At 32.4% G+C, this 23,395-nt stretch overlaps 1 protein-coding gene across 1 annotated transcript in view; it reads right to left on the bottom strand.

Moving 5' to 3' along the window:
* LOC114331865 (juvenile hormone esterase) overlaps positions 1–21,810 on the bottom strand; it is a 106,932-nt gene extending 85,122 nt beyond the window's left edge. The window contains exon 1 of the mRNA XM_028281545.2: positions 21,461–21,810. Within this exon, the coding sequence (XP_028137346.2) occupies positions 21,461–21,595 (135 nt within the window). The 5' untranslated portion in view covers positions 21,596–21,810. The remainder of the gene's footprint in view (positions 1–21,460) is intronic.
* Positions 21,811–23,395: the final 1,585 nt, after the last annotated feature.

The following is a 23,395-nucleotide window of genomic DNA, read 5'->3' as shown; positions in this document are numbered from 1 at the left end:
TATAAACTGTTTTGACTCTTTTTACTGTGTCTTTAATTGGTCTAAGTTTTAAATTTGAGTTTTGCCATTCATCGAGCCAGTCATTTAACACATATTGTTTTAACAACACTTTCAAGTCTTTAGGGGCATATTGTAATACCGTTTCTGAATCCGCACCAGTCACTGCACTACGCGCACTTGAGTCTGCATCTTCATTTCCAAGGAGTCCAAATGAAGTTGACTATTCTACCATTTTGTTGAGATAAGTGAAACTCCAACGACTGCGGGAAAGTCGAAATAAGTGGTACTAAAATTGCAACTCCCTCACTTGCGCGAGCTGTGTTAGTTCGGTCTTTACGAAAGCATGTAAAATGTATTTGCGAATATGGGTTAGAAGATACAGGATTAGTTTCCTGTAGACATATAATTTCGGGACAGTGTTCTGATTGAATGATATTGAGAATTGGTAAGCGATGGAAAAGCCCATCAACATTCCACTGTAAAATTGAGTTGAATGTTATGTTTCAGTTGAAGAGAGTTCACTCTCAGTAGTAGCTTCTTCACCGAGAAAACGTAGCAGTAGGGTTTTTAGCCTTGTAAAACGATATTTTGTGGCTCTGTCTGGAATATATTGATAAGAGACGGTAAGCAAATTTACGAGACCAAGGAAATCAGATGTGAATTCTTTAACAATTTCAATAGGAGATTGGCTGCCTTGAATATTTTCAATAAGCATCATTAATTGGTCATAGCTTAAAATGGACGGTGTTGATTGTTTACTTAGATATGATCCAAGTGATTCGGGGATAGGTAATGAGCGTTTAGGTTTTTTATTCTTTTGAGTTTTTGTTTTATGAGGCTGAGCAGGAAGAAGAAATGTTTGATTATCAACGACATTTTCAACAGGTGGAGATAATGTTTCCTCTATGGTTCGTTTGGTGGAGGGACAGGGTGATTCTTTCGTGATCGCTAGTGAAGTCTGTGAAATGTCTATATTTTCGGCTGTAGCAGAAGATTCCAGTGGAGTATTTTCGTTAGTTTTTAAATCTTGGGTTGCTTCAGAAACGGGCTGTATAATTTCCACTGATGTAGAGTTAGAGGTGTTTGGTATGGATACTTGTGGAAATATTTCGGTATTTTTATTTTGATCATTATTAGAAGTTTGGTCTACTTGATTACCAGCATTGGTAGGAGAGTCAGAAGATTGAACAGTAGGGGGAGTTAAGGGTCCTGAAGGCTGAGAAGAAGAATTTTTATTGCTTGGACAGTTACTAGCAATGTGATTTATTTGTTTACATATATAGCATGTCATACTATCCTGCGAAATGAATATTCTATAATTAGTATTATCATAATTCAGAAGAATTGAATCTGGGATCGTCGTGTTATGCGGACTAATAAACACTTGCCTTCTAAAACTTTTTATATGGCTATATTCTGGAAGAGAGGCACTGATCTTTAGGAAAGTGATTGGAGAAACTAAGTTTAGGCCGAGATGTTTTAATTCTTGGATGATTACTTCGTGTGGGATACTTGGACAAACATTTGATAGCACTATTCTTTCTGCAGGCGTTATGAGCCTTCTGGCCCTGACTGTTTCTCCATTTACCTGTATAGAACCATAGTTTGTCATAAAATCCTCAACAGCTTGCTTGCTACTTAAATACATGCATATTCGATTATTAGATAGGCGAGACGAGAATAAGATATTTTTGGGATTTATTAAATTACCTAAAGAAATAAGATAATCTTGCAGTGGTGTATTATTAATAGCGCTAAAAAGTATTGCGTTTTCTTTTCCTGGGAAGAAATTTTGCTGTGAAGCTGCGGTAGAATAAGATTTATTCGCTGGGACATCCTGTATAGTAACATCTGATGACATATTTCTAATTTATTTACGGTACTACCGAAACTAATTACTTTCGTTTCCCGCAAAAAACAAAACTGATAAATTGTTTATAATCCATAAACCTGTGTATGTTTACAATAACTGGTGTAGTATACAGGAATATAAACTCACAAAACTGGTTTAAATACGCAAATATACGATTAAATAATGTATGTAGTATAAAACTTACAGTTTAAAGTTACTTTGATCACTTTAACTATAATTAAAAACTGGTAGTTTCACTGGTAATAGACAAAATATCAAATATCAATTGAATGTTAATTCTTTTCAAACTAAGATAGTAAAATTAAAATTTTAGGAAAAAAAGATATTTATTATTTCTTGTTTTCAAGAAGTAGGTACTTTCATTATTGACAATATCGAAACATTTTATTATTAAAAGTCGAGAACAATTAAAAACCACGTTCATATTTATATGAAAGTGCTTTAAAAATGAAGGTATATTACTCTTGAGAAGAATTAATATTTTTTAACAAACTTGGTATACGACTCATAATATTTGACATCTGATTCTTCCATTTTGAGTTTTAGGACATGCAAGTTTTTATCAATAATACATTTTTCCGTAAACTGAATAAAAAAGTTTCCATATGATTCCAAGGTTTTAAGACATACTGATATTGTTTTCCTGATATTATAAAATACTTGTTAATATCTACTGTATATATAAACTAAAGCTAATAGTGTAGTTTAACATTCAGTTGAGTCCACGATTATTTACCCATGCGTCATTACTACCTGACGAGATAAAACACATACTTTTGATCTAGCATCATTCTCTTCCACGCATGAAACTAAAGACAAACCAGCTACCGCCTGTTATTAAGTAAAAACACATGTTTTTTTTATGAACACACTAGACTAACTCTATTGCGCACAATAGAGAAAAAATTTTCTAGAGGATTTTGGTTCAGAAAAGATGTTAAAAGATATGACACATTATATTATTTTTGAAGTTCCTCCCACAAACATAAAACTGACAAAATGGTCCACTGAAAGCCGTGTAGACAGTGAATATTATTTCTCTCTTTCTGATTTTCAAAAACTTTAATTTTTTTAAAATATTCTAAACCTGCTTTTAAGTTTTCAGTTGACTTGCTTAAAGTTGACATTGGCTTTCTGTTTGGATTACTATCAGTACAATATTTGCTGTTAAAACCATCAAAAATATTATTTATAATTTTCAAAAATTCGGCAGTAAGAGAAGCCGTTTTGGTGTGTAACTGCCCTACAGACATTGCTGTTGATATTGCTGAGGCAATTGAGTGGAAAAAATTTGTGCTGCTAATTTTACACGCATTTTTTGAAAATTATTAGGGTTTATATGAACGTTTGTTATTTTCACCATGCATCGTGCTCTCACACTGGTTCTATCGATGTTGTATGTGTATTCAATATCTTGCCACGATATTTGTTTAGAATCGGCAAAAAACGTCAACTTTTTGTTAAGAAAATTATTTCTTAGACTTTTTAATAAGTGGGGTGTATCGAAAACAGTGAAAATCCTCTGATTTCCTATTTCTATTGCAGGCTGATCCTTACATGCGCCTAACAGCTTAAATAAAGCTCTATTATTAGATGCTTGATCACACAACATTTTTGGTATATACCCAATATTTTGTAATTTTGAAACAACTTCAACTACAATGTTTTTTAAGTTTTCGCTATGTATTGGACCACCTGTAGCAAGTCGCGTAGCCTTATGTAGCAAGCCGCGCATCATGAAAACCAGACCTGTGTTGGCAAGTTTGTTTGTTCTTCCTAAAGCACCTAAATCTTGAAACCCTTCTATAATGTCATCTAATTTATTGTACTCCAATTGTTTTTTCAAAGAAATTTTATCAAACATTAACACACAAATTTTTTCCCTCATCCATTGTCTCTGCTTTTTTTTCAACTTGTCAATTAAGGAAATGTTTAAACCAGTTCTTAATTTTATGACACGCAACCAAGTTTGAATTGTTTTTACTGAAGGAAATATAAAGTTAAGAGATCTAATTAAAAATTTTTAACAACTAGGAGACTTATAATAAATGGCCAGAGCTAAATCCTTTTCATTGTGACTCCATTATGAACGAGTTTTCTGTGAAAACTGCATATTAACAAAAGTGTGCACGTATATGCTTTTATTTTCTAACAGTACCTGTATCATGAATTTGGTTGCCGATTTTCTGTTTTTTGTTGTTCTTCTACAACGCTGACTGTTCTTCTGACGGCACTTCTTCTTTAAAGCATTTCCTTGATACTCCAATTTTTTACCTTCTCCGTCAATTCAGTTTCAAGTTTTGTGGGCAAATTAATATCAAAACTGGAAATATCACTGAGACTACTACTTGATCTCTTAGGCGATGGAGTTGACCTAACCATACAATCGCCACTTGTAGATCTTTTACGTTTCGTACCGCAATAAACGTATGTAGAGCATAATACTGGTGGGGTATCACCTAATATAGGTAATCATTGAAATGTATGTGTAATTTTAATTAAAGCAAAACAAGCATTTCCGTTATTTTTGGAGTGATACTAACAACGCATTCATATTTAAAAAGAAATCTCTTTTGATTTAATTGTATAAAAATACTATATAATAAATCACTCAATATCAACTGATTTTATATAAAATATATTTTAATAGTATTATTCTCATTGACAAAGCGCATTAGGCAAACATAAAAATATTTCCAAAGTTGAGTACTCACCTAAATCAGTTGCTAACTGTGCAAATTTAAGAGGAACAGCATTTTTCCTTAATAACTTTCTTTGGCCACTTTGGTAAATATGTTCCACTGCATAATGATGCTGGCAAATTACCCACTGTTTCAGGTCACTGATATCCATCAATATAATATTTCTGCAGTTTTTTTGCCAAATTTTTGTGCGCTCTAGGTCTTTCAGGGAAAATTTAAAGAAAGATATATTATTATTTGTTCCATCGTTTCTTTCAAAACATCCCGCGTAAACACACTTATGCGTTACAGAGGCCATTTTATCTAAAATGTGAGTCCTTCTTTTTTAAATTTTGCTATAACTTGTCACAGATAATACACCTATAGGGTAAGTTCGGCCCTGACACTACTCCTACCTCCTCGCACGTCAGAGAGAGAATGAGAAATCTCGATACGGTTTTCGAGTAGCGCCATCTAGTTGTTGATACGTCTTTCGGTTACCAAGAGGTGAGCTATCTATTAGTGGAACATTTATAATCAATGGTCCTAGGTACATAAACCACGCAAATGATTGTTATTTACATCGGCAGACGAATGAAATTTTAGTACACTAAAAAAAAATATTGTTGAAAGTTTGTAGTCTCTCATTACTTTAGTTGCTTGTCTGTTGTATTTCCAAGGTCTCTTCGTTTCGTTTTTTCTTCCGAGTTGGGCCTGTTTCCCATTGCGTTTCATTATCAGTTGTTTCTGCTCTTCTCTCCATTCTTGCAATCCATGAAATAGTCTAGGCGCCAGAGGGGTCACTGTGTCCTTTTCAATTCTGATGGACAAACTTAATGGTTTCCTATGGATTTTTGGCTGCTGATTACGAATTTCTGGGGTGAATTTCGATCCAGGTGGTCAAAACATTGTTATAAACAATTAAATTGTTTATAAGGCTCTGGCTCATAAAATAAAAGAGATAAAGAAGAATTTTCAAAATAAAATTTGTTTGTTAATAAAAAACGAAGAAAAAAACGTTTACTAAACTCAAATCCAACAATAAGAACTCAAGATATTGTAAAATTAGTGCACAATGCAAATTGCAAATTGCAAAATAAGTATTTTTCGAAGCTTTATCGATCGTAACTCGGCTTCTTCGCCTGAAAATGAGCCTTAGAAGATCCCATTTTTAAAGCTTTATTAATAGGATTCCAAACAAAGTTTGTTATATTATTTTATCTTCATCTGTTTTAAGGTTATACCCGTTTGAATTTATAATTTCCTTAAAATAATTTTACATTAATTTGTTTATAAGCGTTTCAAGTAAATTTGAGCTGTAAAATGGCTAGATGCTTTAAGCGAAGTACTTTTCCAAGATAAACCAGAGAGAATAGGCAACCTGTAATGGAGAAAAAAAAGCAGAAAAAAACCGTGAAAAAAGCTTTTAAAACAAGTAATTATAATAAATAGTTATCAGATTATATCTCCCCTCTCCAAAAAAGGCCAATTCGGATACTAGCCTCCCACAGGATCCTCCTCCAAGCATCCCTTTCCTGAACGGATCTGCTCCAGTTATTTTCTCATTATATCTCTTTAGCGTCGGTTCTCACTTCGTCTATCCACCTCTTCCTTGGTCTTCCTACTGGCCAACGTCCCACCATAGTTCCACTAAGCGTTCTACGAGGTTTTCTGTTATTATCCATTCTTATGAAGTACCCTGCCTAGGGTAATTTTTGTATTTATGCATAATTTGCTATAGAGAGTCATCATCATCATTCTCTTTGCCTTATCCCTATGCGGGGTCGGCTTCCCTAATTGCATTTCTCGACACAATTCTATCTTGGGTCATATCAATGTTAATCCCCTTTACCAACATGTCCTGCCTTATCGTCTCCCCCCAGGTCTTCTTTGGTCTTCCTCTCCTACTCCTTCCAGGAATCTGCACTTCAGCTATTCTTCGTATTGGGTGATTAACATCTCGACGTTGAACATGACCAAACCATCTTAACCTATGCTCTCTCATTTTGGCATCAATTGGTGCCACACCTAGACTTCCCCTAATATACTCATTTCTAATTTTATCCTTCTTTGTCACTCCACTCATCCATCTAAGCATTCTCATTTCCGCCACATGCATTCGTTGTTCCTCTTTCTTTTTCACTACTCAACATTCAGTTCCGTGTATCATAGCCCGTCTTATGGCTGTTTTATAGAATTTTCCCTTCAACTTCGTTGGAATTTTTCTGTCACACAACACACCACTCGCTTCTTTCCACTTCATCCATCCAGCCCTAATTCTACTGCATGCATCTCCATCTATTTCTCCATTACTCTGTAATACCGATCCTAGTTACTGAAAACTATTGCTTTTCACAATCATTTCACCATCCAAAGATACCATTTTATTTGTAGTAACTCCATCTTTAAATGAACATTCCAAATACTCTGTTTTTGTCCTACTAAGTTTTAAACCTTTTTCCTCCAGAGCTTGTCTCCGCTGTTCCAGTTTTTGTTCTAAGTCTCTTTCACTATTTCCTATTAACACTACATCATCAGCATACATTAGGCACCATGGAATACTACCCTGTAGTTTCGATGTTATCTGGTCCAAAACTAATGAGAATAAATAAGGACTAAGCACCGAGCCTTGGGGCAATCCTACTTTCACCTAAAATTTATCAGTCTCTCCCACACCTGTCCTAACACTAGTCGTTACTCCCTCACACATATCTCTCACAATCTTTACATATTCGCCAGGGACTCCTTTCTTATTGAGAGCCCACCACAGAATCTCTCGAGGAACTCTATCATACGCTTTCTCAAGGTCAATGAATACCATATGAGCGTTGGTCTCTTTATTCCTGTATTTTTCCATCAGTTGCCTTACAATGAAAATTGCATCTGTTGTTGATCTGCCCTGCATAAAGCCAAATTGATTATCGGATATTTCGGTTTCTTCACGTATCCGTCTATCAATTACTCTCTCCCATATTTTCATGGTGTGGCTAAGTAGTTTTACAGCCCTGTAGTTTGTGCATTGTTGTATGTCTCCCTTGTTTTTGTAGACAGGTATTAATATACTGCTTCTCCATTCGTCTGGCATTTGTCCAACTTCCATAATTCTGTTAAATAGACCTGCTAGCCAACTTATTCCTGTCTCTCCCAATGCTCTCCATACTTCCCCAGGAATATCATCCGGTCCTACTGCTTTTCCTTTCTTTATTTTTTGAAGCGCTTGAGCCACTTCCTCGTTTGTTATTCTGGTAACCATTGCTGTTACTGTCTCCGTTAACTCGACAGGCTGTCTGTCAAATTCTTCATTTAATAAACTGTCAAAATACTTTCTCCATCTCTTTTTGACATCCTTTTCGTGAATTAGTATTTTATTATTTTCATCTCGGATACATCTAATCTGATTAAAATCTCTTGCTTTCTTTGCTCTCTGTTTGGCTATTTTATATATCTTTGCTTCGCCTTCCCTGGTATCAAGTTGATCGTATTGGTTTGAATACGCTTCTGCTTTAGCTTTTGCTACTGCTACTTTCGCTTCCTTTTTGGCGACCATATAGTTTTGAAGGTCTACATCCGATCTGGTTTCTTGCCACTTTTTATATAATTTTCCCTTCTCTTTTATTTTTCCTTGTACTTCATTTGACCACCACCAAGTCTCTTTATCCTCAAACTTCTTTCCTGACGTTTTCCCAAGTATTTCAATAGCCGTCTCTCTAATAATATTGGCCATTTTTCTCCAAATTGTGTTAGGGCTTCCTTTCGTGTTCCAACATATTTTTTCTACTATTCTTTTCCTGAATAGACCTTCCTTCTCATCTTTTAGCATCCACCACTTGATTTTTTGTGGTCCTCTCCGATATTTTTGTTTAGTTTCTCTTTTTACATCGATGTCCAGAACAAGCAGCTTATGTTGTTGGCTTTCTGTCTCACTAACTATTACCTTGCAGTCCTTGCATTCACGTATGTTTTCTTTCCTTATCATGAAGTAGTCTATTTGGGATTGATGTTGTCCACTTTTGTAGGTAATAAGTTGAGTTTCTCTCTTTTTAAAGAATGTGTTAACAATCGCCATATCCAATGCTGTTGCTAATTCTAGCATGTCATCTCCAGCTTCATTTCTAGTTCCAAAGCCTAATCCCCCATGTATTGTTTCATATCCTGTCTTGGCTTGGCCCACATGTGCATTGAAATCACCTCCTATTATAACTTTCTCCTCTGCTGGAATATCACTCAGTACGTCAGTACTCAGTACAATAGAGAGTAAATTGTAATATTGATATAAGTCGTGATTGAACGTTATTGTATGAAGACCATTGTCGCAGATATGTCTTAATATCCTTTTCAATATCTTTCTTTCAAAACTATTAATAATGTTTCTTGTTTTTTCCGTCATCATACTATTGGATGATATAATAATACCGTTTAATACTATAAATTATTATATAGTATTTATAGTACTTATAAACACAGTAGAACCCCGATTATCCGTGCTTCTCGGGACCAGACGTGAAACGATAATTGAAATGCACGGATACGGATACATATTACTACATTATGTACGTATCCCAAGAGAACGGCAGTTCTCGCCAGTGGCGCACAACCCCCCTACACGCGACACTATATATACACGAAATTTTCGATTTTGTAAATCTGGCTTAATTGAAAATTGTGCCAAATCCCACCTTAAAGTTCAGGCAATGGCTCACCCTACCATATGTCAACCATCAATTTTGGTCCAAGGGTTTGGATTTTACGGCCCTTCCTATTTTACGGTCTCTTTTTCGTTCTCGTCCCTAAAACTCCCAAATATTTCGAAAATAATTTAAGTCCGACCTTTGCGGCTTGTGATAGTACTGATCATTATCTTTCCAACGCATGTCTAATTTTGAAAATCGGTTATACCATTCAAAAGTTACCGAGCTCAGAATTATGACTCAATTTCTATTTAAAAAAGGGAAAATGTTTGTGGACATGTATGTATGTATGTATGTATGTATGTATGTATGTATGTATGTATGTATGTATGTATGTATGTATGTATGTATGTATGTATGTATGTATGTATGTATGTATGTATGTATGTATGTATGTATGTATGTATGTATGTATGTATGTATGTATGTATGTATGTATGTATGTATTAGGGATGGCGGTTTTTGACAAAACACCGGTTTTCGGTTATACCGGTTTTTTTTGCTTACGGTTTAACCTGGCGGTTGTAACCGGCCAAAAAACCGGTTTTTGGAAAAACCGGTTTTCGGTTTTTTTAATCCAATAGGTTACAAAGTTACATTTACAATACACTTTAGTTTGCGATACTCCATTCGACTTGATATCAATATGATCAAAATTAGTACTATCGAAAAAACATGTATTACTTTTAACACGTTTGTATATTTGTAGAATAGGAATTTGTAGAATTTTAACTTATTTAATACTTCCTGTATGAGTGTATCGTTTTGAAAACGTAGCGAAATTCTTGGAGATTCGTATTCGTAATCAGTAATTCGATATTCATAGTCAGAGCATTATTTTTGGTAATCAGAAAAAGTCATTCGCCCACTTTCAGTGTCAAGAGTTAAGTGTGAAAATAGATGATGTTTGCGTCTAATTTAACCAGATCACTTCTTATGTAAATATTATGATTACAAATACCTTTTCAAGGAAATATTATAATAAAACTTAATAATTGTTTCTGGCTGATGTGAGACTACACTTTCAGTTTGCTTCTGTATTTTATAAAATAAAATAAAATTTGAATTATGGTTTTGTTTGGAATAATTACTTGAGAATAATAATTATGATTGGGATCCAAAATAATACCTAACCTAATCCCAATCACCGTAAAAACCTAATAACCAGTTTTTACTTTAAAAAGAAAAAACCGGTTATAACCAGGACAAAAAAACAACGGGTGAAACCGGTTATTGCGAAGTAAAAAAACCGGTTTTAGGTTTAAACCGGTAGGTTTTTCCCATCCCTAGTATGTATGTATGTATGTATGGATGTATGTATGTATTTTATCAATCAAAGGTAGAATAAAAATTTTAATTTTTTTAATATACCGCGGGCAAATAAATTTGATACACCCTGTATATTGATTTGTAAATATTTATTAGAAGTTAGCTTTCAGTGCAAAATGGTTTTTCCGTAATGAATTTTTCCATGAAGAATATTAAAAACATTTTTGTAAATAAAAGTGAAGTGAAAGTTATTTAGGATTAGTATTTTAAACCGATTGTTTATTACGGGAAAGATAGGTAATTAGTTCTTAGAAAATTAAGGTAAAGACAGTTTGGAATTTAAACTTTTTGTTTAACCCCGAGTAAATTTTTTAGAATTTCCCGAAAGTAATTAGTATGATGGTGGGAAAAATTTTGAAAGTATGAGTGGGTTTTCGAATGAAAAAAAGAATGGGGAGAGAGAAATGTTTCTGATTGGCTTGGAAATTTGGAATGGGGAAAGTTTTGTTTGAATGTTGAGACAGTTTGGACAAGAAAAGATCAGTGTGTTACTGGCATTCGAGAAGAGCAGTAAAAAGTTTTCGTGAGTAGTTCAGAAACAAGTACAGTGGTTGTTTTTGATAGTTAGAGAAGCTGAAAGTGGAACGAGAGACAAATCAAATCGAGAAGAAATACCTCTTTGATTCTGTAAAGTCCAAGAGAGTAAGTTACAAGAATTATCGTTATTAAAATTATTTGTGACACCAAGTAAGAAAGATACTTGGGTCTCAGGAGATTATTGTTGAGAGAAAGAGAGGAGAGAGCTTTGGAGTTTATTGAACGAGTACTGGCAAAAAGAGGCCTGGCTTGTGTTTTGGAGAAATAGTTGCTGGTATCCTGCTGGATTGTTTGCTAAGAACGGAGAGGGCTTTGGTAGCCTAACATAATCAACAAGGAGGAGCTGTTTGGGTCAAGAGGAGACATCATTGTGTGTGAATCAAAAAGGTCAGTCAATAACCTATGTGATAGATTTTCTTTATAATCAGAAGTTAATTTTTTTTACGTAAAAGCATATGCATTTAAGATTCCAACATTTCAAAAATTTAATAGGAAGTATAGGTAATTTTGCGAATACCAAATTTGTTTGTTTTAGCTTGTTTTATTAATGGTATCAAGAACAAAGCGATAAATATTTTTTTGAAGTAGATTAATTTATATGATAAAGGTTTTCATTTGGACAATTATGCCCACAGAATTGAATTGAAAAATTTACAGAGGATTGCTTTTGATAATAAAGGTATTTGTATGTGTTTATTTATGATTTTTCTATTTATTTCCTTTTCCTATTTTATCCCGATAAGGATCAACTAAGAGATACTGAAACCACGAGAGAAGATAAGTATAACATAATCTAATTTAATTATTTTTTTATGCCAAAAAGGCACCCTGAGATTTTTTATTAAATTTTTTTTTGAATGTTTTGCGACAATTAAATAATTAATCAAATAAATAATAATTAATATCAAAGTAATAGAAAGCAGATCATAACATGGCGAGCCAACGTGTGGTAGGAAAGTATCTCTGGTTGTGAATTTGAAAGGATAGGAAACGAAAAACAGGTGAAGGAAAATTTATTTGCCCGTCGGAAAAAGTTGATATATTTACAATTTATGAAATATTTTGTTTGAGTTATTTTTTTATCTAGGTGCAATTTTGCATATTTATTTTATTTTTGATTGAGTTCAATTTTGATAAATTTGAAAATTTATGTGATAAATTGATTATATTTGGGGAGAAAATTTTAACTACATGCCGACCACCAGAAGCAAAAGCAAAGAAAACAAAAAACAAGAGGAACATTTGGAACAAGCAGAACATATAGAACAAGAAGACATTTTCGAAACAACAATCATGCCAACCGAAAAACAGGAATTATCAGGAATAGATAAATTATTACAACTGATGCAACTCCAGTCACAAAAAATGGATAAAAATCAGGAAGAAACATCAAGGAAACTGGATAAAACACAACAAAAAATAGATTAACCACAACAAAAAATGGATGAAACATCAAAGAAAATGGATAAAATGCAAGAAAATCAGGAAGAAACAAAACGAGTAATGAAAGAAAATCAAGAGGAAACAAAACAAGAAATAGAAGAGAACAATAAAAAAATAGAGGAACGCATAGAAAAGTATAAAAAGGAAATAAAAGGATGTTTGCCAACAATGAAAAACGAGATAGAACAACAAGAAATGAAAATTAAGGATCACATGAAAGAACAAGAAATGAAAATTCAAAATAAAATGGAGGAGTTAACAAATTGTCAGAAAAAGGAACTAGAAAATTTGGAAAATAAGTTGGAAAATGCTATTCAAGTAGACAGAGAAGAAGTGGAAAAAAGAATCACAGAAATAGAAAAACAAGTCACCGAAAACAAGACGCAACAGAATTTCGGAGAAAGAAGGGAAACGATTATCCATAGTACAGAGGATGTGAAAATAAGATTTGGCGGGGATGTAAAAAAATTACACCCAGTAATTTTCATAAATAATTAAAAAAAAAGTACAATACATCGGTAATTTCGAAACAGCCAAAGAAACGATCAGGAACCATCTTAAAAATGAGGCGAGTTTATGGTTTGATAGCAAAGAAGAAGAATTGGACAATTGGCAGAAATTCGAACATAAGTTCCTGAGTTATTTCTGGGTAAAAATACAACAGCTAGAAATAAACAAGGAATTGCAAAATGGGAGGTACCTTGATAGAATGGGTATTTCAGAAAAAACATATGCACTACAATTATACAACAATGCAAAACATCTACAGTAAAATTAATCTTCCGAATAGCTAGTAGAACTGATAGCCAGACATTTTGAAGATATCTTAGAAGAGTTGGACAAGGCCGGATTAAAATTGAATATTGAAAAATGTCAATTTTTTCAAAAAGAAGTGACATATTTGGGTTTTAAATTGGAAACAAAAACAGTTAGTTTAGCCGAGGACCGGGTAAAACTCATAGATGAATACCCAAGGCCAACGAATTTGAAAACATTGAGAGGTTTTCTTGGTACGATCAACTATTTAAAAAAACTAATTCCTGATTTGAGCCAGAAGGAGATTCCATTGATAAAATTACTGAAGAAATATGTTAAATGGAATTGGAAAGAAGAACAAGAGAAGGCTTTCCAAATATTAAAAGAAGAATTCTAGAAAGGAACTAAAATATATCATCCCATGTACAATTTACCTTTCATATTACGAACTGATGCGTCCATCCAAAAATTCGCGGGAGTTTTGTCGCAGATACAAAACAACCAAGAAGTGCCAATCTGTTTTATTTCCCGGGTGACAAAAACACACGAAAGAAAATACAGTGTGACTGAATTAGAGTTTGCTAGCGTACTTTTTTGTGTAAATAAATTAAGGTTTTATTTATTAGGAGCAAAATTCACAATCGAAACAGATCATGCAGCTTTGGTGCATATCATGAAAAATCGACTGGTTAACAATTGTATACATCGAGGCATTTTGTTACTACAGGACTATGATTTTGAGTTTCGATACATAAAAGGAAAAGACAACATTATAGCCGACGCTCTCACACGGGATGAAAACACTGGAAAAAAGGAAGCAATTGTTTTTCAGGTGGGACTAAAAATATCTTGACACAAGAGGAAGGTGTATTTTCGTTAAACGAAATAAGAATAAATCAAGAAGATCTGGAGGAAAAAGAAAAAAGAAGAGCGGAGAGGGAAAATGACATTTTCTTCAAAAGAATCGATGGAAAGGAACTATATTTGGTAACACAGACATTGGCAGAGAGGATCATACAAAAATTACACGATGAAAATGGGCATATCGGTAGCAGGAAGGTTTGGCTGGTTTTCCGAGAAAACTATATCTGCCGAAAAGATTACCGGATTGCCAAAGAAGTGACCCAAAAATGTGAAATATGTCAAAAATATAAAAGCAGAAATTTCAGAAATGAAAATATTGCTAAAAATATTGTATCCCGTCAAAAATTGGATATTGTAGCAATAGATATGTTAAGTGATCTGATAATGACCACGCAAAGGAACAAACATATTTTGGTGATGGTCGATATATTTTCAAAATACGTAAAGTTATACAGTTGCCGTACGACAAAGGGGGAAGAAATAATGAGAAAGATTGACAATTTTATAGCCACCGTAGGAACACCAAGAAGAATTCTCTTAGACAATGCGACGTATTTCCGGAGTGAGCATTTCAAGGGACAGCTTCAAGACAGAGGAATAGGGACAAATTTTTTCAGTCTCCGACATCCTCAAACTAATCCTTCAGAGCGTTTTATACAGGAGACTACTAAATTCCTTCGCATTGCTGCAAATGGACAACATCGACGATGGGATAGGAAAGTGGCAGAAATAGAAAACTACTTAAACACCATTCCAAGTACGGTGACAAAATAGACTCTGGAATATATCATGAAAGGTGTTATGCCAGTACGGCCATGGGAAGAACCTGAGCAGAGGGAATACCAACGAGTTTTGGAAACTGTGCAGAGGAGGCTGCAGCGCAGTAATGAGAAATATCTCCAAAGACAAAATCATAATAGGAGACGACGACCAGTGACTTTTCAGAAGGAAGAAAAGGTGCTTGTAAGGGCATTACGAGTATCAAATCTCACTGGGGACGTTTGCGCAAAACTAATGCCTATTTTCGAGGGTCCATACATCGTGCACAATGAAAATGGAATAAACAGTTATGTTCTGAGGCATGTGGAATCAGAAAAGATATGAGGAGTTTACAATATCCATGATGTGTACAAATACCACGAATAAAGACAAATGCATTAAATTTAAGGTAGGATAAGAGAATTAAGGTAGGATAACATGATAACAAGAGAAAAGTTTGTTGTCGAGAGAAAATCATTTTTTTGTTGCACTTATTAATAACGATTTTATCTCAAAACAAGGCGGGGTTGTTATTGTGCTTCAATTTATCAATCAAAGATAGAATAAAAATTTTCATTTTTTTAATATAACGCGGGCACATAAATTTGATACACCCTGTATATTGATTTGTAAATATTTATTAGAAGTTAGCTTTCAACGCAAAATGGTTTCTCTTTAATGAATTTTTCCATGAAGAATATTAAAAACATTTTTGTAAATAAAAGTGAAGTGAAAGTTATTTAGAATTAGTATTTTAAACCGATTGTTTATTACGGGAAAGATAGGTAATTAGTTCTTAGAAAATTAAGGTAAAGAAAGTTTGGAATTTTAAACTTTTTGTTTAACCCCGAGTAAATTTTTTAGAATTTCCCGAAAGTAATTAGTATGATGGTACGAAAAATTTTGAAAGTATGAGTGGGTTTTCGAATGAAAAAAAGAATGGGGAGAGAGAAATGTTTCTGATTGGCTTAGAAATTTGGAATGGGGAAAGTTTTGTTTGAATGTTGAGACAGTTTGGAAAAGAAAAGATCAGTGTGTTACTGGCATTCGAGAAGAGCAGTCAAAAGTTTTCGTGAGTAGTTCAGAAGCAAGTACTAGTGGTTGTTTTTGATAGTTACAGAAGCTGAAAGTGGAACGAGAGACAAATCAAATCGAGAAGAAATACCTCTTTGATTCTGTAAAGTCCAAGAGAGTAAGTTACAAGAATTATCGTTATTAAAATTATTTGTGACACCAAGTAAGAAAGATACTTGGGTCTCAGGAGATTATTGTTGAGAGAAAGAGAGGAGAGAGCTTTGGAGTTTATTGAACGAGTACTGGCAAAAAGAGGCCTGGCTTGTGTTTTGGAGAAATAGTTGCTGGTATCCTGCTGGATTGTTTGCTGAGAACGGAGAGGGCTTTGATTGGTAGCCTAACATAATCAACAAGGAGGAGATGTTTGGGTCAAGAGGAGACATCATTGTGTGTGAATCAAAAAGATCAGTCAATAACCTATGTGACAGATTTTCTTTATAATCAGAAGTTAATTTTTTTTTAAGTAAAAGCATATGCATTTAAGATTCCAACATTTCAAAAATTTAATAGGAAGTATAAGTAATTTTGCGAATACCATTTTTGTTTGTTTTAGCTTGTTTTATTAATGGTATCAAGAACAAAGCGATAAATATTTTTTTGAATTAGATTGATTTATATGATAAAGGTTTTCATTTGGACAATTATGCCCACAGAATTTAATTGAAAAATTTACGGAGCATTGCTTTTGATAATAAAGGTATTTGTGTGTGTTTATTTATGATTTTTCTATTTATTTCCTTTTCCTATTTTATCCCGATAAGGATCAACTAAGAGATACTGAAACCACGAGAGAAGATAAGTGTAACATAATCTAATTTAATTATTTTTTTATGCCAAGAAGGCACCCTGAGATTTTTTATTAATTTTTTATGTATGTTTTGCGACAATTAAATAATTAGTCAAATAAATATGAATTAATATCAAAGTAATAGAAAGCAGATCATAACAGTATGTATTTTAACTATTTATAATGGGAAATAGGCCACAATATTATTAAAAAATGATTTTTATTAACGTTTCGACGCCTAAATCGGGTGCCGATGTCAAAATACAAAATACTATTAACATAAACAAAAATGTTGTTGCTTAGTAAAAAAATTCTTCTAATAATTTATTTAATTTGACTCATTTATATCGGCAATTCAGATACATATTATACATTTTAAAGTAGAAGACTTTATAATGATATTGCCAATATGTATCAGTTGCGTTCCTGGGACGACTTTACTGAAAGATAGTTCATTCGATTACATGAAATCAACCCCAACTCAAGAATATCCGTCACAAAAAAATTATAGCATGTGATCTGTCTTTAAAAAGACAGATCACATGCAACGGTGACATTAAAATTCTCGCGTTAGAGATCTCATAGTAAATCACGAGGGAAAACCAGGAAAAACCTCGTGATACTATCCCGACATCGTAAGTATTTGGTCTTACATTTAATTTACTCTCAAAATTAATACCAAATTCTGACTTTACTATATTTTGTTTAAATTAAAAATAATATCAATAATACATGGATATATAAGTAATACTAAAATATAAAGTATGTACTAACTCGAAATAAAATTAAAAGTATTTAAAATGTATAATATGTATCTGAATTGCCGATATAAATGAGTCAAATTAAATAAATTATTAGAAGAATTTTTTTACTAAACAACATTTTTGTTTATGTTAATAGTATTTTGTATTTTGACAACGGCACCCGATTTGGGCGTCGAAACGTTAATAAAAATCATTTTTTAATAATATTGTGGCCTATTTCCCATTATAAATAGTTAAAATTGTAAAAATGCCACAAGAAAATAGCTTCAGAACAACAGTATGTATGTGGGAAAGATAAATCGATCTGAATTTTTTTTCTGTGTTTGAAGAAGGGGTCACGGCCGATTCAGAACCGGTGTAGTTTGTGTCTTTTGAGCACCCATAAGCCAGCTATAGGACTTGGTAGGTACAAAACGGCATATTTATTTGGGGGTATATATTGTTATGACAGTTCCGTAGATTGATCCTACATAGAAAAAGTCCCTTGACGTAAAAGAAGAAGTAGTCACGTACGAGAATTTTCATGATGTCATGGAAAATCTTAGAAACGTCTGGTGACGTCCAGAACGCCAGAAATCTATATAAACATATGTGTTTGACATTTTACAGTTCAGCTGTATGTAATTGAGTATTTGAAATTGACACTGTAGTTGTCATTGAGTTTAATAATTGTAATATTGTTCGAGTTCAATAAAGTTATTTACAAGTAGTGTAACAATATCTTCGGTCCAAGAAGAGACAGGAGAACCGCAAATACACCAAATCAACAGCGTTGAGTTAAGATTTTAAATGGTGATTAGCCGTCAGAATCAGACATACACACTACACACCGCTCAGTATTGCTGAATAACTGAAAAACTAAACTTTGAAAATTTTTGTTTTTCGACAATTACTCAAAATTTCAAGCAACTAATTGGGCCAATAACTGTGCGTTTGTAGAAGGGCTCTAGGCGCATCTAACGGTGTATACCTCATATCCGGGAAAATTCGAATTTTTAACTTATAGGCTTCATAAGTAGGATCAAATCTATTTCCTTTGAAAAAAAAAAAAAGAGTTTTTCAAGCTCAATAATTCCTGTAATATCTTCGGTTATACCCCATTCCACGAATATACGACCCTCTTGGATTATTGCGACAACGAATATTTTACTGTGCAAAATATGAAGAACGAAAGTAAATTGCAAATTATATTGTTGTTTATTGGAGTAATTATTATAGCAAAATACTTTCGCACTTCTTATGTTGCACACTAAAATATTCGGTTGTATGTATATGTATATAAAAAATATAACCGGTATGTATATAAAAATCGGTTAAGCGGTTTACAAGTCATTAAGCTACAAAAGTATAATCCAATTAACCATTATCCCCGAAATGGTTTATGTAGTTGTAGTGGCTACGACGCTAAATTTTTTTCAATCTATTTCGAATAGAAAAAAAATCTGGTGTACATTCGATGTATACTAGGTCATTTTTGGGAGATAATGCGACAAAGGCGACCATTTACAAAGCTTAACGTGTAATCGAGAAACATTACACTCAACTTCATAAATTTAATTTATAAATAACTTTGAAAAGCTCCTGATACAAGAATAAAAAAAACCTCTAGGAATTAAATATTTTTACACACTTAAAATACTTTTCTTTTTCCATTCATTCATTTAAAAATGATTAAATGTATTACTCGAGGTGCAAAATAGCAATATATACAAAAAACGGGTGAAACGAGCCTTTTATTATTAAATATTTTTCAACCACTACTTTGTAATTCGCCAAAAAATCTTAGATTTTGTGCAATAATTTTGCAATCTAATTTTTTTTATTTAAAATTCTGTAAAATCTTGGACAACGAAAACTAATCGATATAAAAGTTTGCCAATTTTTTATATTTTATATTTTTTAGTATTTTATAAAAGAACACTTCACCTCTATTCAACGTAATTTATAGAATTGAATCAGTCATTGTGAAAACAGGTCACCACTATTTTAAATTTTACAGGAGAGGAGAATATTAGAAAAATAATTGTTTTTATGTATTTTTTTGTTTTAAAATTTACTATAATAAAATTATGAAGTTTTAAAAATACCTATGTTTTTTAAGTTTTAAAAGAATTAGAAATCAAGTTTTTTTAAAAGATGACCTGTTTTCAAAATGAACAGTTATTAAGGGGGAAATAGGTTTAGAGGTTTCAAAATTTCAAATTTTTGGAACTAGCATGAATCGATAGTATTACTATTCAAGAATGTGTTCTAAGAATTTCAAAGCAAAATTCGAAGTCCTTCCCAAGTTATGAGAATTATACGGAGCGCGCTCGCGTAGAGCGCAATCTATGAGATTTTTTTCAAACGCGTTTTTCTCGAAACGACTTTTTTTCGGCTTGCGTGACGTCTAGTTCAAAAAATAATGAACCAATTTAAAAAAACCAAAGTGATTATTGTTCGTTAATAAATTTTATTCGATATGAACCTCTAATCGGAATAAAAAAAAATGGGTTTTAAGTGCATTTTTAAGGGCAAATAACTGAAAAAAAAAACGGTAAAAATTGATGTTTTTTTTTCAAACTTGAATAATTTTTGATTTTTTTAGCCGATTTGAGGTTCATATCGAAAAGAAACTTGTAATAAACGTAAAAATTTTTGGAGGCTGCGGCCTAGAACTGCTCTATTTTTAAATGTAATAACTTAAAAAAATTTGGACATATACTTTAGAATATGTATAAAATGATCCCAAAGTTGCAAAAAAATTTTTTTTTTCTACCTAAAAAAAATTCTTAAAAAACATGAAAAATCGGGCTTCTAAACCTATTTCCCCCCTTAAAAGAAAAGAAAACATTAAACTGCTAAACTAAATTAACAAAAAAAAAATACATTTAAAATAAATAAGGATAGTTTAACTTTATCCTTGTTCCGTTTCTTCGGAACTGGTAGTAGGCCATTCACAGATCATGTTGGATAATGGGTTATCCATAGGAGATGACTCCTTTTCAAAATGAATGATTTGCGGGGTATGCTGTGCTTACAGTAGTAGACAATATTGAAATTTGACCCGTTTTCATAATATGGAGTAGACGTGTATTTTTTGGCTTTTAAGAAACAAATAAAATATCTTGATGATTATTAGTTTAAATTAAATTATGAAAATGGCGCTGGAAAAGACTCGGAAAAACGATTATATTAAAAGAAAAAAAGTTAAATTAAAATTAGTAATTCCTGATATAGTATATTGTATTGTATTACAACCGGCCAAAAGTCAAACGTATTTGCGACGAAGTTATAAACACGATGGTAATTTTTAAACCTAAATTATCTTTCTCTTTCGGAACCCTTTCTCGATAAAGTTTTCATATCTCATAATATTTTCATGATATTCATAATATACCTATTATAATAATAAAATCGATCGGTGTCAATGATTCAATTTTCTTTTTTTTTTTTTGTAACTCGAATAGATAAACCTAAAGAACGCATTACCAAATCCCATAATAGAGACTTTAGTTTTGTTAAAAATAAATTAATTAAGTATTTGATCACCCTGTACCGATAAAACAAGTAAGTAGGTAATAATCTCATTTTAAGTACCTACTTAGGATGCAATCATAGTTTTATATACCTATCATATAGGTACATTCTTAAGCAATATCCAATACAATAAAAATATAATAAATAAAACAGTATTATCATGAATATGCCGTACTGGCAAGAGTACCTATAGGAAAATCACGAAAAACATTGTTTTAATAATATTCTTATGTAGCCAAAATTCAATCCCTCAACAAGATTTTCATACAATAACAAAATACCAAAAACGTTTTGTAATCATGACAACAGCGATAACCTTGCAACAATTATAATAATTATCCCATTGACTGATACAGCAACCACGTGACTATTCGTTTCTTACTTACTTTGAATCTCAGCTCTCCTATTGGCGGTTTGGCATATGGTATTCCAAGAAAACTGTAATACTGGTTTCCGTCATCATCCTTTTCTTGAATTCCCAACAGTTTACCTTCTTTTACGGTCACTATTGGTCCTGACATCTTACAAAACAGTAATAACTACGAATATTCAATTAAAAATCATCACAATTGAACACTCAGATAATCAAAATTTAATTTTTATCGAGTAGAACACGGCAACCTTGGACTATGAATGAGTCAAGCAGTGGTGTAGTTTTAGCGAGATTAACAAATTGATGTCGGCGGATAAAAAATTGCGATAAGATTTGGTTTAATGAATTGAATAGATCATTGGAGATACCAGTGTCGTAGTGTGACGCATACCGTAAAGTTAAGATGTTTATATTATTTAAAACAGGTTATCATACACGTAACACGTGTGCATCGATATGACGCACATGACCGTTATATATTATTTTGCCCAATTATTTCTGTTATTGGCAAAGATAGGGCATGTTGTAAAATGCTATAAAATGCATTGAAAAAAAAATTAAAAATATATTTGAAAGATTAACTTGCACGTGCAATTGTTTAAATTACTTGAAAATATTGCAAAATATCTCAATATCTACATTTTCTATTCTTGAATAAAATTAAATATTTATTTCTTAAAATAAATATTTAATTTATACCCAATTATTGAATATTGCACTACAAAAGTGATTCAACTTTAAGAAAGCACACTGGGGCCTGATTCTAATTCATTTCGAGGTCGCTATAGAATTTCGACGCCGCCATGATGGTCGCAATTTATAGCGATTCTTATTCATTTCGATATTAGTTACAAATGGGGATATTAACGTTGTCATTTTGCCACTGCTGAGAATTTGGGTTGGCGCTCCGGTTTATACCACTGCAACATTTGTTGATAGTCTGGGAAAATTATCGAAAAAATGCCATTTTTGGAAAAAGTTATTTACCAGCTATTTTATTGCTAAAATCGAATCTTAAGATTGCATATTAGTAATATGGGGTATGACAAGTCCGCAGAAAGTGTGTTATTTTATTTATAAACAAATTAGGTTTTAAGATTTTTTATAGTAAATTATACAGAGGGGCTAAATTATGGAATAAATTCATTTTCTCTAAAATGGACGATTTTGGAGCAAAATCCCGAAATAGGTCGATTTTTATTTTTAAATTACAATTTTTTGGCATATATTTCATACTAGTGGCGTCATCTATCTGAGCGTGATGACGTAACGATAATTTTTTAATGGGAATAGGGGTCGTGTGGTACGTCATTTTAAAGGGCGTTCAATTATCTATTCAGTAATATAAACATTAATATCATTATTTATACATGGTTGCCAAAAAATAATTTTTGAATTAAATTAATTGGCGCAAAAAGATGAATGTTTGTAATTTATTTAACTCAAAATATATTGTACTGCTGTCAGAAAATAGAAAAAAAAAGGTTTAATTCACAAATAAACATTTCTTTTCGCTTAAATTAAATCACAGACAGCCTCCCTCCTACCTATTGGCAGTTTGAACATTTAATTAAGCTAAAAGCAATGTTTATTTGCCAAATAAACATTTTTTTCTATTTTCTGACAGCAATAGAATGTATTTTGAGTTAAATAAATTACATACATTCTTCTTTTTGCGTCAATTAATTTAATTCAAAAATTTTTGTTTGGCCACCCTGTATAAATAATGATATTAATGTATGTAATACTGAATAGAGGATTGAACGCCTTTTTAAATGAGCTACCACACGACCCCTATTCCTATTTAACAATGAATCGATTACGTCATCACGCTCGGATGGATAACGTCAATTTAAAAATAAAAATCGACCTGTTTCGGGATTTTTCTCTAAAATCGTCCATTATAGAGAAAATGAATTTATTCCATAATTTAGCCTCTCTATATCAG

The sequence above is a fragment of the Diabrotica virgifera genome, chromosome 6, assembly GCF_917563875.1.
Source record: "Diabrotica virgifera virgifera chromosome 6, PGI_DIABVI_V3a".
In the NCBI taxonomy this organism is placed as follows: domain Eukaryota; kingdom Metazoa; phylum Arthropoda; class Insecta; order Coleoptera; family Chrysomelidae; genus Diabrotica; species Diabrotica virgifera.
This window is presented reverse-complemented; position numbering and strand designations above follow the sequence as displayed.